This window comes from Sturnus vulgaris, chromosome 3 (genome assembly GCF_052056855.1).
Source record: "Sturnus vulgaris isolate bStuVul1 chromosome 3, bStuVul1.hap1, whole genome shotgun sequence".
NCBI classification, from domain to species: Eukaryota; Metazoa; Chordata; class Aves; order Passeriformes; family Sturnidae; genus Sturnus; species Sturnus vulgaris.
In genome coordinates, this window is record NC_142245.1 from 109610929 (window position 1) to 109629065 (window position 18137).

The window sequence follows — 18137 nt, forward strand, 5'->3', positions numbered from 1 at the left end:
TCAGCCTCAGGTAGTTTCAGATGTTGGCTACAAAAGACAAGATCTTGCTGGGCTTCAATCACTTCGAAGCCTTGTTGTCACAGGATAATCACGAAGAAAGAGGGCCACATATATTTGCCCTTGACTTGGAGAAAATGTTTTGTGACAAAAACGTTTATTTAATAAAAATGCCATGAGTGGTGTGAGTAACCTGATTTATTGGCAAATGTGGGTGGAATTTTGTGAATAATAACTTGCTTTGGAAAATAGAAGTATTTTCTGTCAAACTGTTTGAAACAGAATGTTATTCTCCTTTTAATTTGGAAATGATATGTTAATTTTGAAGACTACCAAAATTTAAAAAGTGATGTGAAAATGATTGGATGTCTAGGCAAGACTTACTTAACCAACTATCCCCAAACATGACTTTCTTGTTTCCATGTTTGTTTAGAAATCTTGCATTATTTTGCTTAAAATTTGTTTAAAAATTAACTATTTTTCTCTGTTTTCACACAAATCAAATAGTTTTTATGTTCAATTTGCTTAAAAAATCTGTTGTTCTTAGTACTCTGATTCTGCCCTCTATTCTTTGAATCTCTTTCCATAATAGCATAATCAAGTGAAATCCTTATCCTGCAAGAGGTTCCACAGTAGCACATAAAAAAGGAGTCATCTCACCTCATTTTAGCTATTTTAAATTTAGGCAGCCAGTCTGCCTATGAAAGAGAGTGAGACAGATACAGAAAGTGAGATTGAGGCTTCTCTGGTGGTAATTCAGCTTTTCCTAGGCTACTATTTTAGGATGGAATGATTTGCCTTCCAGTGGCTCATTCAGGCCACAGAGATTGGTGTTTATGTGCTTTGTCTGCTTTCCTATTTTTCCTTGTCCAACATTAAACAAGGAAGGAAATATTTAAAGTTCAAGGAAGGGGAAAAGGAGTCCTCGCCTGACCTCTGCAAATGCTGTGGGTGTGGGCAGCCTGAATCAGTTTTACTTTTTCCAAACCATTTTTCTTTTACTACTTTCTAGTTACTTTCCATTTTGCTTCAGCCTTATTTGACCCACAGAAAACAGAGATGGAAACGAGCGATGACGCTGGAAGTTTTATGGCTGGTATTATTTCAGGGGTCAGATTAACTGATTAAAATAGTCTCTTTTGGCTTTAAAAGCTTCTGGAGAAATCCTAATCCCTCTGAAGTCAACAGCAAAGCTTCCATGAGCTTCAGGATGGCCAAAATTTCACCCTGAGTACCTATTAATGAATCTTTGTCATCTGGCCCTCTGCTTGACTTGCAGGATTGCTCCATGCATTACATTTTCCAATGTTTTGTTCAGATGTAGTGTAAGTACTTCAAGGCACAAGAGTTTCTCTCCATCCCCTGGAAATAGTTGCACAGGCTAATAGTTTAAGGAAGTTTTTGCTTGAAGAGTTGAGTAACAGAGCCAAAGTCTGTTCTTGGTTGGAGTAAATATGGAATAGCTTGTTGACAATGCAGTTACTTCTCTTTTATGTCAGTGTAACTGAGAGCACAGTTTTGCCAATTATTAACTTTTGTTACATTATTTGTATTTCTGTGCATGTCAGAATTTGTTAATCTCATTGTTCAACATCAAGTAACCTTCTACTGAAACAGAACGTCATTGTGAATTAGGTATCATCAGCTAAATTGAACCTCACCCTGTGCATTTGACAGATGGTAATACATTCATTAAGTGTTCTGTGGTTGCTTTGAGGTTGGAAAGTGCAATTTTTCTGGCTTCTAACTCAGAATTCTTGAGTAAAGTTGTTTAAAATCCTAGTCTTGAAGGGAGAATAAAAATCATAAAAAGCTCATGAGGTTTTTTATTAATATTATTGTTTACTATTGGTGGGATGACAGGGCAGGACTGTGATTGCTGGAAGTTGTCTTTGGCTGCATGAGTAGCCCAGAATGAAGTAGAGAAGGCTGAGAGAGATGGTTCCACCATGGTTTTTGTCTATACATGGGTAGAATTTATTGGAATTGGAGATTATATAAAATATATCCCAGTGAAGGCAGTATGATGCTGGTGCCTTTGTGCTTGGTGATTCTACTGTCCAGAAAAATGGTCTCCAGGAGGTCAGACATTTCAGCTGTGGCATGGATAAGCTGATGACTGGGCTCCTCTCTCAGAGCTCATCACGTTTGGGATCTCTAAGTTCCTACTGAAAGTCTGCAGGATGGGGAAGCAGTTGGAGGTAGAAATTTCAAAAGCAGCACAGAGCCACATACTCAGGCCTGGCTCTACTTGTAATATTGAATCCTCCACCCTGACATTACCAAGACAATGCAAGGGTGTGATTTGACACTTCAGGAAAATTTCTCCCCATAGCTCATTTAGGGGTCACCAAAACCAAGTGTAGAAGAGAAAACTCCACTGAACAGAGAGGAAGCTTTCAGGGTGCTTAATTCAAACCTATGCTTTTAATTTTCCTCACTTCAGGGACGATTTATCCCACCCATTAGCTGTTATCAGCAAACCTATTTAGTTATTTAATGATGTTTCCCAGAGGACAAGCTGCCAAGGGAATTATTAGGTGCTTAGCTACTTCTGAAGTTCACGCTGTGGGTGGTACTCTCTCAAATGGGGAATTAGTAACTTTTTAGATCTTCACATCTTCTTAAATGTCTTCATCCAGTCTGGTGCTGACTGGTGTTCACATGGCCCCTGCCTTGGTGAGTGCATCTTCTCCCCTCTGTTCTCAGTGGAGACAATGTAGAGAGTCATCCAGATTTTCTTGAAATAGCCACCGTATGGGAAGTTTGGAATTAAATCCAAGTTTAAGGAATTGATCCAAGCTGAGTTTGGTCAGTTCTTTCCTCAGGAAGAGTCCCAGAACATTCAGAGCTGTAGGCTGTTCTGAAGAGGTAATTTCCTGGTCTCCATTCACAATTATTCACCTTTCACATAATGCTTAAATACCTACCAGGTAAGAAAGAAAATTAGCTTATTTTACACATTCTCCTACTTTGAGCAGGGATTTCTCTAAGTACCTTCTCAAGGAACATGAAGAATTCAAATCATACAGATAAATCTGCGTATGTTAGGGCACCTAGAAAGTAGAATTTGCAACATGGATATTTGCATATGGATTTCAAAAAATGCCTTGGAAACCATTGACAGGCTTTCAAAATCTGGCCCTGTGCACCTAAAATCCATTTGATGTGGCAACTTTTGGATTTTAATTCTCTTAGTTTTCAAATTTTTTTCACAATTTAATTGGAAGGAGAGTAGTTTTCTCTTACTCACTATTTTTCTATTTCCCAGGCTGTTCTGAGAAATTTACTAGGATCTAAGATCTAGTTTACTAAGAAGAGTTTTGATTTAAAAAATGGGGTCATTGGTGTCACATTGGTGTCAGTAGTTGTTCAGTTCTTGCCTATCAGGATATGAGATGGTCCTGACTGTGTGGTGATTTCATTGTGAGATGTCAGCATCCTGTGGGCTCCAGCAGAGCCTGTGAATTAGGTCACAGATGTATTGAACCCTGAACATACGCTTATTTCTGGCCTAAAGCTGCTGTATGCAAGCGCCAAGAATGAATTTGGATAGTTGCTTTTCTTGCTGTCACAAACAGGCTTCACTCCAGGCATTGTTTTTGGGACAGCCATGACGCACTTTGATAGAGCAATGAGAGCAAAAAAAAAAAACCCCAAACCTAATAAGATCCAGAAACGTTACATAAACACACCTGACCTGCTCCTGCTGTCTCTGTGCACACACCTGACTGACCCCATGGGCCAGCACAAAGCATCAAACATCCTCCTGACACTGGAATATTGCTCAGATGACTTGGAGAACCAATAGTCCTACTGGGTGAAGGGAATACTGGAAAGTTGCCAGTGTTCAGCCAGTTCTCTTAGACCCAGATGAACAAAATTGAATAAAATCACAGTAATTCGAGTCCATTGTCTCTATATGAGCACACTGTAAGAGGACACCGTCTGAGGCTGACCAAGAGAAGCAGAACTGTCTTTTCAACAGGTGTTACAGGTCAAACCAAAAAGAGATGGCTAAATCCTGTCGGTGCTGCCACACTTCACAGTTCCTATCCTCCCGTGGAAGTTGTGAGGCAGGACAGCTGCAGGCGATTAAAGGCACCACTGCCAGCATCTGACAGCAGAATGTCAGTGTCAAAATTCAATTTGAATTGATTAAATAAGGGATGACAACACTTTTGTTTTATGGATGGCAGCACTTCAGTCGCTTTAGATGCTCTGCTTTCAGAAATAAAATTCCTTCTCTCCCTGCTATGTTTGTGGGGGTGTTTTCAGTTGGATTGGAGTCATTTCTCCAGTCAATCAATTAAGCCAGGGTTTGCCACTGTGTCTCAGAGTCAGCCACAAAAGAGCTGGTATGGTTCCCTGGGGCTGGGCCAAGAGACTTCAGTGGGAGCAAGGCATCAAGTGGCTTAATCTGACTTCCACTGCTGGCACAGGTTTAATGGATGTTAGGGCAGCAGGGAAGTCATGTTCTGTGGTGCTCAGCTTTTGCTCTCTCAGTGGCCCTGGACATGCTGCCTTTCTCCCTGTGCCAGAAGCACTGGGGCAGCTGACAACAGAGCCTGTGGAGTTACCTGTGCCAGCAAGACTGTCTGTAAAGGGTGATTGCTGCAGCCTTTTCGAGTGCCTGCTGTGGTCTGTAAATATATTTAGGACCATAGAATCATAGAATATTTTGGGTAGGAAAAGACCTTAAAGTTGCAAACCCCCTGCCATGGATATGTCCCACTGTCCCAGGTTGCTCCAAGCCCTGTCCACCCTGGCCGTGAGCACTGCCAGGGATGGGGCCACAGCTTCTCTGGGCAACCCGTGACAGTGCCTCACTATTTCACAGTAAAGAATTTCTTGCATATAATTAACGAAATTTCCCCTATTTCAGTTTGAACCCATTGTTCCTTGTACTTTATCTCCGTAGGCCTTGTAGTGCTATACCACCTGAGTAATTCTCCTCTAAGTTCAGTGGCAGTAAGTTACTCAGAGATATAAGATTTTACAACATTAGGCCATTAATACTGACTCCAGGCCACATCTGCAGCAGGTATAAATCACTGCAGGTAATTTTCACCAGCTGAAATTCTGGCCTTAAGCCCATGAGTCATGTTGTTATTTTTTCACATTGTAAATTCTTGCTGTTTCTTATTTATGTTGCTTTAGCACTTTAGGGCACTTGTGGGGGACTAGGACTCCATCATGCTTTTCACCCTTGAAACAGAAACGTGAAGGACCCTTCTTTGCCCTGAGTGTTTGCAGTTTAAGTAATGCACAAACCTGAACAGCTTTTTGTAAGTGCATTATTGCAACCAAGCTTTTCTATTGTCCTGACAGTGAAGCATAAGGACACAAATTCCTTGCCTGGGTGCAAAATCTGCATCTGTTGTAAAGGTCTAGGTGGCATTTGAAGACTGGAATTTGTTGGAGACAGCAGCAGTGTGGGACAGGATCTTCAGTAACTGAACTAAGAGGTCTGGAATCTCCTCTCCATTGAGAGACTGAGATCTCTCAAAAAGAGCATTTGCACTCAAGTTGAACCTGAGTTAAATGGGAATTTTAACACTGGCTAATATCTCATCTCATTTGTAGCATATCTTTCAGCTCTATGGAGCTCTGGTTAGCATCTTTGCAATTATTGCTATTGCCTTTAATTACTCTGCAAGGGTGTTGAAAGAAGTAAAACTAAGGCTTGATAGAGCTGAAGTAATGCTAGACAATTCATTGCAGCTTCATTGCAGTCCTGTGTGGCTGGTTAGGAAAATGAAGGAGCAGTGTATAGGGCTCCAGTTCCTGTGTGATAGCTTTCAACAGACCAGAAGAATATCATAGGCAATATCTGTTTTTTTGGTGTATCATCTTGACAAGCTGCCTTTTCCTTCTGGGATCACTTTGGCTGATATTTGTTGTTTGGTACAATGAGGTCCCCTGTGTTCCTTTTCCCACTGCAGGATGAGCTTTATCCTCAAGCAGGTGTACTTTGCTGGGCTACTTTGCCATTGGATTGTGTCAGCTTTGGAGCACAAATTAACAACAAAGAAATTGGTTCTTGGCTTTTTTTCTAGACACTACCATAGCTATTGACAATGAGCATTTATAAACAATTCTTACCCTGCCCTAATCACTTATTCTTTGCTTTCTTTGGCAAAGCACTTGAAAGAGGCTTGGTGAAGGCTCTGAAGAAACTGGATGATTACCTGAGAACTCCCCTGCCAGAGGAGATTGATGCAAACAGCACTGAAGAGGAGAAAGTGTCTAAACGCAAGTTTCTGGATGGAGATGACCTGTCACTTGCTGACTGCAACCTTCTGCCCAAACTCCATGTTGTCAAGGTAAAAGATGTGATGAGATAGTCAAAGAAGCCTTATCTGACTTGATGTGCCTTGCTCTGACAGCTGAGTGCCAAAGCCAATGTGTATTTCAGCAGAGTTCTTAAGGCCTAGAAGAACAGTTTGAAACACACTTTTGCTCTTCAGTGTTTCCTACAGGTTAAATAAAGGTACTTTATATTTAGTTCATGGGAAAACTGTCCCATCACTTCCTAGTGGTGAAGACAGTACTAAGTTCTAGGTGTCTTGTCTCTTTATTTTTACCCTGCTGCAAGTAGCAGCATTCTTTTGTATTAATTAGTTCTTAATGCCCTTAAGAAACATGTCAAAACTTTAGTCAGTTCCCACCCATTTGTAACTTAAGAGCAGCAGCCTATCTCTTTGGGGAATATTTATTCCATCTGGTATTTCACACAGAGAAGTTAACAAATCAAAGTCATTGCTGAGGTCCAGGATTTAAGATGTACTATGGTTGCTGGTATAGTGCAAATTATGTACATCATCTTGACTTCTAAATGTTGCATTTATTTAATTTATCAGATGACATGTTGCTTTAGAATAACGCAAGTACCTGGCAGACCTTGGCAAGCAAGCGAGCTAAGAATTAAAGCCAAGTCATGCATCTAATTTGGCTCTGTGAGCCAAAACATAAACTGAGCCTGGGAGCTGACTGCACACATGCAAAAAGAAAAAAAATAACTTAAAAAGAACATAAGTCACCAGGTAAGAAATGTGATAATATCCTCACAGGTTTAGCGTTTATTCTGGCTTGTCTTCATTGGCAACGTTGGAGTCAGACAATGCAAAATGAATGTGTGGCCCCTCACTGGTTTTTGTCTCCTAGGGATGAAATGAAAGATGTAAAAAGAGAATTAAAATTTTTCTCGGACAAGCATAGTCATAGGATATTGCCTGAAAAGCATTTAACAGATAGAAGAAAAGGGTAAATTATTTTTTCACTTGATGGAAGATGTGTGCTGGAAATTTTGAAAATGTTGACTTAAGTTCCCCAGCAGGTTTTATCTTCCCCATATGCGTGTGAAGCGTCATGGAAGGCAGGAATGCTTAATTAAATGCAGTTTAGGACAGGATTTGGACTTGCATATACCAAGTGGATCCTGGTAATAAAAACAAATCACAGTCATTTCTGAGAACATGACTGTCCTAAGAAATCTGAGATGGAAAACAGCTCTACCATGTGCTTTAAAAATAAAGGCGAACTCTGTGGCACATATGTATGTAATTTATGCCCAGGAACAATTTTATACTGTCAGAAAAATTAGAGATTGGAAGCACTCATTAAATTAGCTAATCCATCCCTTCCTATCAGATAGTTCACTCTGTCACCACAGGCTTATTCTATATGGTATATTCCTACAGGGAAACTGAAATATCCCAATCCAGCAAGATACTTAACCAACCAACTAGCTTTAAGTACAGATTAATCCCATTGACTTCAATGGGACTGTACAGGTACTTAAAATTAAGTATGCACTTAACAATTTTCCTGAGTAAGGGCCTGAGTGTTTTTAGAAATAGAAAATTTGCCTTGATAGACAATTTCCTAGTCTAACAAGTCTTGAAAGAACCATTTTCTCTCTCAGTTTATCCCAATGCTCCTGTTTCTAATATATCCTAAATCATCCTTGGTTTCCTAATCATGGTACCCATACCACCCTGAATTTCTCCTTTTCATGAATATGGATACAGCCTTCCAACAGCTGTAGGTGGTTATATCCCTGACACCATTTGCCAGACAAAATATATTACATATATTAAAAATATAATACCGTATATATATCAAATAATGTTAAATATAATAATTAATATGAAAATATGTTATAATCATTCCTAATGCCTTTCTCTTAAATCTGTCTTGCTTTTTATGATTCGGACCCTTCTTATGTGGTGTCTCAGCTTTAAGTGATGTACTTAAGACTTGTTAAAAAACCCCCAAAACCCCAATTGGGTAAAATCAATGAACTTCAAGTACCATAAATTTGAAATTTGGTGACAGTAGCCAGGTCATAGCTTTAGAGTGTCCTTAGGCCAAGCAGCAGCCTTGCAGGATAGGAGACAACCGGCAGCCACTTCTCAGACTTTTCTATTATAAGTCCCTGATTCTCCAGACATTCCTCTAATTTGCTGTTAATTATATGACAGAGAGAGCAAGAAGCTCCCTAAGAAGGAGATACATCCCTTGTGAGATGCTTTCTCACGTGTTTTATCTTTGCTTTAGATTGTTGCAAAGAAATACCGCAACTTCGAGTTCCCGGCGGAGATGACGGGGCTGTGGCGGTACCTGAAGAACGCCTACGCCAGGGATGAGTTCACCAACACCTGTGCAGCAGACAAGGAAATCGAGCAAGCCTACGCAGACGTGGCCAAGAGGCTCAGCAAGTCCTAACTGCCCCCCAGCCATGGCTCAGTGTTCCCTTTTACAGACTCTGCTCCTTGTTGCCTTAAGATGTACTTTATCCTTATGCTGTCTGGTTGGCATCTTTATGACTTCACCTATTCTGAGCGTATTGGGCAGGGACAAATCTGCCTCTCCCTGGAGAAAAGAGAAGTAGTAGGGGGTGGGGGGGGGATGGACGCCATTTGAAGTCTAACCCAAGATCTGGCTCAACTAGTATTATTTGCAATCAGTATTGGAAATGAGTCCACTTGACTGGTTTCTTGTTCTATGTTGGGGGTACATAATGACCTGTATTCTTTAGAGTTTTAGAAAAAGCTGAAATTTCAGGTAAGAGAGTTAGGAACACATAGAACCAGTTCCTCTCTAGGTTATTTCAGGGACGCTTTCCCCCTCAGTTCTATTAAGATCCTTGAGGCATGAACAAAATACTAGAGAGAGAGAGGGGAAAAATCGGAGTTTGACCCTAAAGCAGAAATGCTCTTAGCAGTTATATATAAATAAACTCTCTGAATGCATCTTCTGTCTTAGCAGGCCCAGGAGTTTATAGGGTATTTATTTTTGACTTGGCGCAAGAGGGGGAAGCCTGAGTGAATATGTCAGACTTGCAGATGCTACTCTGCATAAAATTTGCATGGTGTTGTCGCATCTGAACGTTTAAAGCAAAAGAGACTGAAAGAGCAATTGAGCAGGCAGCCCTTGGAAGAGCAGGGCCTGTGCCAAAATGCCCAGTGGATCTGGTGGTTGGTAGAGACAGACAGACACAGCAATAACAGGGGCAGCAGATTGACTCCAGCATCCACAGAGGGAATTGGCACAGCAAACCAAACCATGTAGGATATTGTCATCTTGACTGTATGGTTGCCAGTTCCTTTCTAATTGCTATCTTGGGAAACTTGGATCAGCAGTGGGAAGCTGTCACTGCACACGGATTCCAGGCAGGGGAAGCGTTTTCGTTGCCTTGGGCTCCAGATGGGTCATTTTCAAGCACTCATCATCTCACCCCAGGAGGGGTTTGCTGTGAGAGCCTCAAAGAGGGCAGGCTGGCACAGTGAGACACACATTTCCAGCCAGGAATTCAGCAAGTGTGCTAGCAGAAAATCCATGCATGGTGCCTCAATCCCACTCATCCAGGCTTTACCCATGCAGGTTCCACAATTCTGAATTAGGCTTTCCTTTTTCTAAAAGAGATTATTTTGCTCTGTCTGCAGTGCTTTCCTGGCACGTCTGCTGTACACTGGTGGTTATTTGCACGTTTCTTCTGCAAATTCAGAATGACAGCTCTTTCACTTGAAACTCATGTGCTCTGTGGAGTACAGGAGAGCACATGGTTCACGGGTCTCAGTGTAGGGTGGATTTATTGCTGTTTTGAAAGATAAAGCTGAGCTGTAACCTGATATGGCTCCCCTTCTGATCAGAGCTGCCAAAGCTGCACTGATTTGAGGGGAACCCCGAGCTGGTGAGCTGTGACCAAGGGGAACCTCACAGCACACTTGTTTGCAGCCAGAGAACTGGGAAAGTGGAACAACCTGGAAAGCCAGGCTCTGCCGTGTGATGCTGATGACAATCTGAAACCATCCTTTTGCTGTAGTGGGATAATTCCACTTTTCATACTAACCCAGCTGGGAGCAGAATGTTGGTCATTGACTGAAGAGAGTTTGTGGTTGACTATTGTTTCACATGCAATGGTCAATTTGTTCTGAACTTTCAAAACCTTAGAAGAAAATCCATTAACTCCTAAGTCTTCTCCGAGAGTGGGCTATTTTAGCAGCAGCTTGACTGGAGGGCAAAGGCTTGCATTCTAAAATATTGCTGAGAAATCAGCTGGCTCAGAGAACACTAGTAGCAGCCAGAAAAATCTGATGAGATTAGAAGTATCTGCACAAGCACATGTGGCTTGTTAAAAACATTTCTTCATGAGATTGGAATTACTGTGATATTTTTTTCTTCTTTTCAATTATTTATTTATTTATTTATCTTAATTGACTCGATCCTTTCTTCCCATCTTTCTGGTTTTTGTTTTCACTCAACATTTGGGTAAGGATGGCTTGGTCAGTTTAGAAAAGTGTTATTAGCAAAGCTCTGCAATTTTGTTCCTCAAGAAGAGTCTTCCACCTGATCAATGGTCCTGGGGATTTTTTGTTCTCAGTATGATCCTGTCAATCAACAGAAACTACATTTTTCTCAGTTGCCTTTTCCCAGGTTTGCACTTCAGTCAGTAGCTTTCCTTTGTCACAATTGCTGTGAATATTTGAATAAAAGACAACTTTGCAGAAGCAGATGCAGATTCTTGCTCTCTGCTTATTATATTTATGTCCTAGAAGAAGACTGTACAAGCATGCAGCAGATCTCAGGCAGGTGAACCAGGGTCTGCCCTGATTTCCATCTCAGAATCTTCACCATTTTGCTGAATCTCATAGTTCTGAAATTCTCTTGTATGTTTGTATCTATTTTTCATAGAAGAGGGACAAATCACCGTCAGTTGATTGTAGTGACATCAAATTGCATCTATTTTTTAAAAAAAGTTATGTTTAAAAATGGTTAGGCTTATATTAAAAAGAAAATAATCTATAAATGCAGTGAACTTTTTTTAAGATGATCTGCATGTTCTTAAATTTTTTTAAGATTTCATAATAAAATCTAAAAGTCCGTAGGCTAATTTCCTTTCAATTAATTGAAAAAAAAATTCCTTAAATATCTTCATTTTTCATACAGTATTCCAAAATATCCAAATAAAATATAATGATGGATGTGACAAATTAGAGGAAAATGGAGCAGTTTTCAGCTATGGTGCCAGTTCTGTCTGAATTCAAGTTTCACTCTGCATCCTAACCTTGCATTTTACTCATAACACTATTATAGGCTGATCCAAGATCATGGACAGGTTCAGGCATTCCCTGACCTTTGTTTGGGTTTGAAATCCAAGCTCATGTTTTCAGATCTGTGACTTTCACTCACCTTTGTGCTTCTTGGCTTTATCCATTGCCAGAAGCAGGAAATACTGGAAATCCTACATAGAAAAGTGTTTTGCTAAGATTTTGAGCTCAGTTCTCAAGGCTCAGGATCCATCACCAATGAGATTTTAAAGGGCTCCAGACTCTTTTAGGCAGAGTATTTTTGGTGACCTTCCATTGTATTTAGAATTATAAGTAATAAATATTAATCATACGGGATTGTATATCTACATTGGCAAGGCAGCATTTCTGAAAAGAATCTAAGTGACAAGACAGACATTGCAGATTTACAATAACTTTGTTCATAAATTTTTTTTGCAAGATGTAAAGAAAGACATAGTGCAGAGAGGGAAGAAGCCAACAATGTGGATTTAATCATCTACATTTCAGAAATGCAGACCAAATGTCTGTGAAGATGTCCATTTCATCCAAACATTTCTTAGATATTTATTTCAAAGCTCCCTGCTCAGTCAATCCAACACTCCATTCATATTGGAATGAATATTGATTTTTCTTCTATTAGCAGTGGTATGGGAGTCTTGAGGATCCCACAGATTAGTTACCTTTATTCTCTGTTAAAACTGTTTGAATTGCCAAGAGGTCATTTTGCAGCACAGGTAGGACTAAAGAGTATCTGTTTAAAGTCTATTTAAAGCAAGCCTTGTGAGAAACATTTTTTCCTATAGAAATCACATAATGATATTGCTTTATCAGGTCTAGTGTGGAATATAGAACTACAGGTTACTCCTCTGGTTGCATCAGCTGGAAAGCCACTGCCAGGGCGAATGACAGTCTATAGCACAAAGAAAATAGATAACTTTTTTTCCTACAAGAAAGTTCAGCTAAATTGCATGTAGCACTAATTTTAAATATATATTTATTTTATTTTAACCCCTAAACACCTTTCTCCCGCTCTTGTCTGTGCTCAAATTCAGCTCCAAGTTAGCCATAACCATTTTCTCAGTGATAAGTAGCAGGGTTCTCATGGATGGGCACAGGGGAAGCTGTGTTTTAGTGTAGCCCTTGCATCTGGTGGAATGAAGCCCCCTGTCTGCATCACCTGAGTCTGGCTAATTAGCTGAGTTGAAAGTATGGAAAAATATAGCCAGTGGAAATCACACTCCTGTAAAACCAGAAGCACATGGAAGCATTATCTTTTAAAACAATGAATCGGTGTTTTGAAGAAAAAAAATAATCAACCCTAAGTCTTGTGTCCTACTTCATGTATATTCTTTTAAGCATCAGGAAATTTGCCTTTTTTAATTACTTTTCTAAATGTATTCATTATTCTTGAATTGTTTTTAATATTAAGAAATATTTTTCCAGTAAGATTTTGCCTCTGCTGAATCTTTCATCTCTTCATTAATTTTGATGTCTGCAATGACTTAGTAATTCCAGAGGAGGCAGGAAAGCGGTGAGGTTTATACTTGTTGAGAAGTTGAAGGAGGTAATGATTTTTATTTTTATTTTTTTTCAGAAAACAGCATTAAAATAATTTTTAAAATTGTATCTTTTCATCTGGGATACTTTAACCAAGTTTGATAGGCTGTTTAGTCTGCACTGTGAATTTCGGCACAGGCATGTGCCAGGCAGCATGTTGAAGGTGGCTTTGCCTAGGGGTTTGTCTCAGGTAGAAGGCATGTTCCCTCTGAGTCACAAATTTCCCATCTCCTCCTTTCAGGAGGGCTGTGCTGGTTTGGACACTGAACTAGGACAGCCCAGTCAGTGCTCAGCAGTGAAAAGGGGAGTCCTGTTCCCTTTTCTCCCCTTCCAGCTCATGTGCAGGGAAAGCAGAGAGCCTTAAGCTGCTTTATTTCCTTGTCCCACATTCCAAACAACATTCGGCCCCACAAAAGCCCAGAACCCCTATCCAAAGCTGTTTGCCAAAGTTTGATATGTCCATTTTTTAACAAGTGACATAAAAACACAAAGAATCCTGTGTAACTCCCCACGCAGGACTCAGCAGCCTCTCAGAGACTGCAGCAATAATTTTATTCCCCTGTTGCCCCAAATCATTCCCCTTTCAGCATTCACTGGAGAGAAGCTAATCCTGAAAACACTCCCTAGGATGGATTTGAATGTGGTGTGTTTGAGCTGTGCTCATCAGCTAAGCAGCTCTGAATGGTGGCATTGTCACAGCTCAGCGGGTTGTGCCTCTGCTGCCAAGGGGACCCACCACCCACTGGAGGAGCTGAAACTGCTCCACCAGTGATGGTACAACCATGATGAAAGGTTTGAGGGCCACCTTTCCTCCTGCCTGGCTCCCTGGCTGGTGTTAGAGCTCAGCTGGAGCCATGATCCAGCACTAATGAGCATTTCTAGCTTGCAGCGTGTGAGTAGGGACTACTGATGTGCTTAATGTTAAACATGTGCTTACTTGCCTGCCTGCCTGGAGAGGGGCCTAAAAGCCATGACAGAAAAGCCTATATTAATGAAGGGCATTATTATTCTCTTCCCTTTGAAATCTGGTGGCAGAATTCCCAGTGGGGGAATTCCCAATAGGAATTCTCAGTAAAGCCAAAGGTGGCATAAGCATGAAGATGTTTCGAGTGCAGAGAGAACTCATGGAGAAAAGGAAGCAGCAGTGGTGTAAAGGTTCTCAGTGTAGAAGAAGGACACTGGGTGGTGACTGCAGGGACACGAGCAGTGCTGCCAGGCTCTGTTCTGGTCCCTTTGGGGCTTCAGAGTGAGCAGGGACCAGGCTATGCTGGCAGTGCAATGCCAAGGCATGTTCTGCTGTATCTCCAACCACACTCCCTATGGTGGTATCCCACAGCACAACGATGCCTCCATTGTGTCTGCCTCACTCTTATTATGAAGTGGCTTGTGTAAAGAAAAGCCACTTCATAATAAGAAGTATAAAGAAGGGTGGGGGAATTTTTTTTTTATGTATACATGGAGTAAAAACAATCCAAATATGCTCTAATGGTTCTCAACATGATACTGTCAATTCTCACCACAGGGTGGAATTTGTTGGTGGAAATTAAATTAAATTAAATTAAAACAGAAAAGCTTGGCTCTTGCTAATGGGTACTACTGGGAGCCCTAAAAGCAGTTTGCAGTGTGGAACCATAACAGGAGTGAACATCCTTTAATTCCCAGAATTGCTTGGGTTTCACAGGGTCATTTTAGCCTATTCTGCTGCACTGCTGAGAAGTTGCTCTTTCCCTGTCTCTCTAGGTCTATAAACTCTGAAGAATTTGGGAAATGGCTACGGGCACCAAATTAGTCTTCTTGTTTTTCACTCCTTTTTTTTTCTCCTTCATTAAATTAACTACTTTAGTTTGGAAGTAAGCAATAAGTAAGTAGAATTTGCAAACAGCAGATTTCTCTACTCTTTCATTAAGAAAGTTTTTAAGGGCTTTCAGGAAATGAGAGGTTATCCTCAGCTTTGGGAATAAAATGTGGTATAAAATACAAATGTAAGTGGGATTCTGATTTAATTATTGGAGCAGAAAGATTGCAGTTTGTTTTAAGGAGCATGCTTAGGAGTAAATGAACAGAATATTCCAGATACTGCACTAGGGGCTTCAGTTCTAGTTTCTGGTTTGGGTTTTTGGGGTTTGTGTTTGTTTTTTTGGTTTGTTTCTTTTTTTTTTTTTAAATTACCTATTGTACAACATAAAATCTCTATATATACATACACACATATATATATTCAGAGTATTTATCTGCATTATTTAATTCAATAATGCTGTGAAGTTTGTTGGGATGGAAAGTGGCATAAAGAGGAAAACTTACACTTTTGAAACAGCACTATTATTTCTGTGTCTTTGATTTGGTTCCCACTGGAATAAACAAGAACCACACCATTAGTTGGGTGGAAGCAGGATCTCCACTTCACAGACCCCGAAAGTTTGGCAGTCCCTTGGAGGGCAAGGTAATTTGCTGTTTAGCAACCCGAGCCTTGCAGTGGGCACAGCGTGTTTTGAAGGCGTTCACAGCTATCCTTGGGCGAGGGAATGATGCCTGCAAAGGACCCCAGTGAATCCCCTGCTGCTTTAAAATGAGATTAAGCCATCATGAGATGTGGACTGGCTAACCCCAAACCAGACACACTCGCCTGCAGCGCAGCCGCTAAATTGGTCTGACATCAGGAACCGCAGCGAAGGAGCTTGGCCTCAGAAGTGAGTCAAAGCAGCATCTTTGTCACCAGTCATTTTCTATTTATAATGACACAGATCTATTTTATAATCACGGGGAGGCACAACAGGAGTGTGCTTTGTTCTGCCTAAATCGCATTTCTCGTGCGGGTGCGTTTAAACACAGCCCTTGGCCCCTTGCCCCACACCACACACACCCAGGGTGGGCAGCTCTGGCACTACAATGCACACCCTGTCGTGCTTGAATGCTCAAAGCCTCCAGTGCTGGAGCAATAAACTCCTGCTAAATGGCTTAAAAATGTTCCCTTCAGTGCACCGAGCTGCCCTGCTGCTGCCTCACTTCTGATTTCCAATGCTGTTCTGTTTCTAAGCCTTGTGTTTCAAAGAAACCAGGAGTACGTTGTGTTGTTTAGTGATGGAAGTTGCTGGGCATTATTAACTGTAAGAATTTGGGGTGAAACTCCCCACTCCCCAGCCCAACCCTCTTTCCTGGTGCAAACCTGACAGTCCTGGTGCAAACGTGACAGTTTTTATTCCTGACTGTGTTTTCAGAGGCTATGAACAAATTCCCAACAGCTGCTCAGTTCGGTTCCTGGAGAACAGGTCCTCATCTATGATAACACTTAGAGCTATGATGGTAACCCCCCTTTGCTCTTTTTCTCCTTTCTTTCTTTCTTTCTTTCTTTCTTTCTTTCTTTCTTTCTTTCTTTCTTTCTTTCTTTCTTTCTTTCTTTCTTTCTTTCTTTCTTTCTTTCTTTCTTTCTTTCTTTCTTTCTTTCTTTCTTTCTTTCTTTCTTTCTTTCTTTCTTTCTTTCTTTCTTTTTTTTTTTTATGAAGGCTCCTGCTGTGTATTTCCTAGAAAATTATGATCTTGTGATCAATGCATTTATTTTTGTAACCTGTTTCCAGTTCTAAAGCCTGAAGATCAAAACCAAGTTGCATAATAAGATTGGAGGGTGAGCAGAAGTGCTTTTTTTGCCCTCCCAAACCTATTCGTTTTCAAATCTTTACTCATTTGGAGCACAATTCTGGTGACTTTGAGGAGGTATGAGGTTGAAAGAGAGGAAGGGGAGCCCTCTGAGAGAGGATAGCAGGACCCAGTCTGGAAGTCTTAAGAAGTATGTGGATCAGTTTCCTATCAGTGTGTGAGCAACCTGTGCAGAGACCTGCATGGCCCCAGTGGACCCACAGTTGCTTAAAACCTGCACTGATATTCAAAGGCAAAATCTGGGCAGTGAACCATGACATGATGATCAGACATGGTACCTCTTCAGGGCATTATACAGACAAAAAAGAGCTCATTTGAAAGGACACTAAAAGTTTTAGCTAGTGGTCAAGATCTGAGTTTACATGACTGGATTTTCTCCTCCAAAATGTCATTGATCCCAGAAATGGCTAATGGCTTCAAGGCTCCCACCTGAAGTGCTGGGCTAAAAGCATGATCAGAAACTCATATGGAAAAAGCAGGAATTACCTTTAAATTCAGATCTGGTATGCTTCGAAGAAAAGCAATTTATTTGTAAACAATTATTTTATAGTGTCTGACAGTGAAAAGTAACTGTATATCCAGAGGTCTCCATCAGATAAGAAAGCAAACCAGGATCCCTTTGTGTACTTGTGATTTTCAGTCAAGGAATATCCTCTCTTAATGTACAATTTTAGATTAGATTGCAACCTTTTGGGGTAGGAACTATGTATTTGTTCTCTGCATGTGCAGCTCTTTACATGACAGGACCCTGATTAGGGCCTTTTTGTGCTGCTCTAACCCTCATAATCTGTAATAATAGGAAAAATATAATTAAAATGTCATTGCAGTTTACCTTTAATATTATGATTGTGAGACTGTACTCTGTCAACTGTGAATAAAATAATGTTCTTTTTGTATAATAGGTAGTATATTTTATTATTGAAGAAAGAGTTAAATTTAATTTTTAAACACAAAAAAATATCTGTTTATTGTTTCATTTTAGGCTTTTGAATATATAAGCAAATACTTCTTTTGTATCCTTCAAATAAGTATGTGTTAAATGGAGAAACCCACCTTCCTGAATTGGAGCTGTTTAGAATTATATTCCAAGAGTGATTAACACCTTATAATTTGAATAAAAGTGGTTTATTTTCTCATTGGGTTATTGCTGGACTTTTGTTTAATTTTGTTAATAGCTCTTTTTTTTTTTAATCAGGCAACTTTTACTTGCCTACAAAAAACCAAAAGTGTGCTCAGAGCTTGGATACAGCTATAGTCATCCCTTACTCTAAGATTGGGATATGAGAACTGGTGGGGTTATAATACACATCTATAAAATAATGGAGGGGGTGAAATAGGGTGTGACCATTCACTATT

At 40.3% G+C, this 18137-nt stretch overlaps 1 protein-coding gene across 2 annotated transcripts in view; it reads left to right on the forward strand.

The window, feature by feature from the left end:
- The window catches only part of CLIC5 (CLIC family member 5), an 82330-nt gene extending 64405 nt beyond the window's left edge, over positions 1–17925 (forward strand). For both annotated transcript variants that reach the window (XM_088162512.1, XM_014872929.2), the window contains exons 5-6: positions 6142–6323; positions 8560–17925. In XM_088162512.1, coding sequence (XP_088018638.1) covers positions 6142–6323; positions 8560–8727 — 350 coding nt within the window. In that variant the 3' untranslated portion in view covers positions 8728–17925. The remainder of the gene's footprint in view (positions 1–6141; positions 6324–8559) is intronic.
- The last annotated feature ends 212 nt before the right edge of the window (positions 17926–18137 follow it).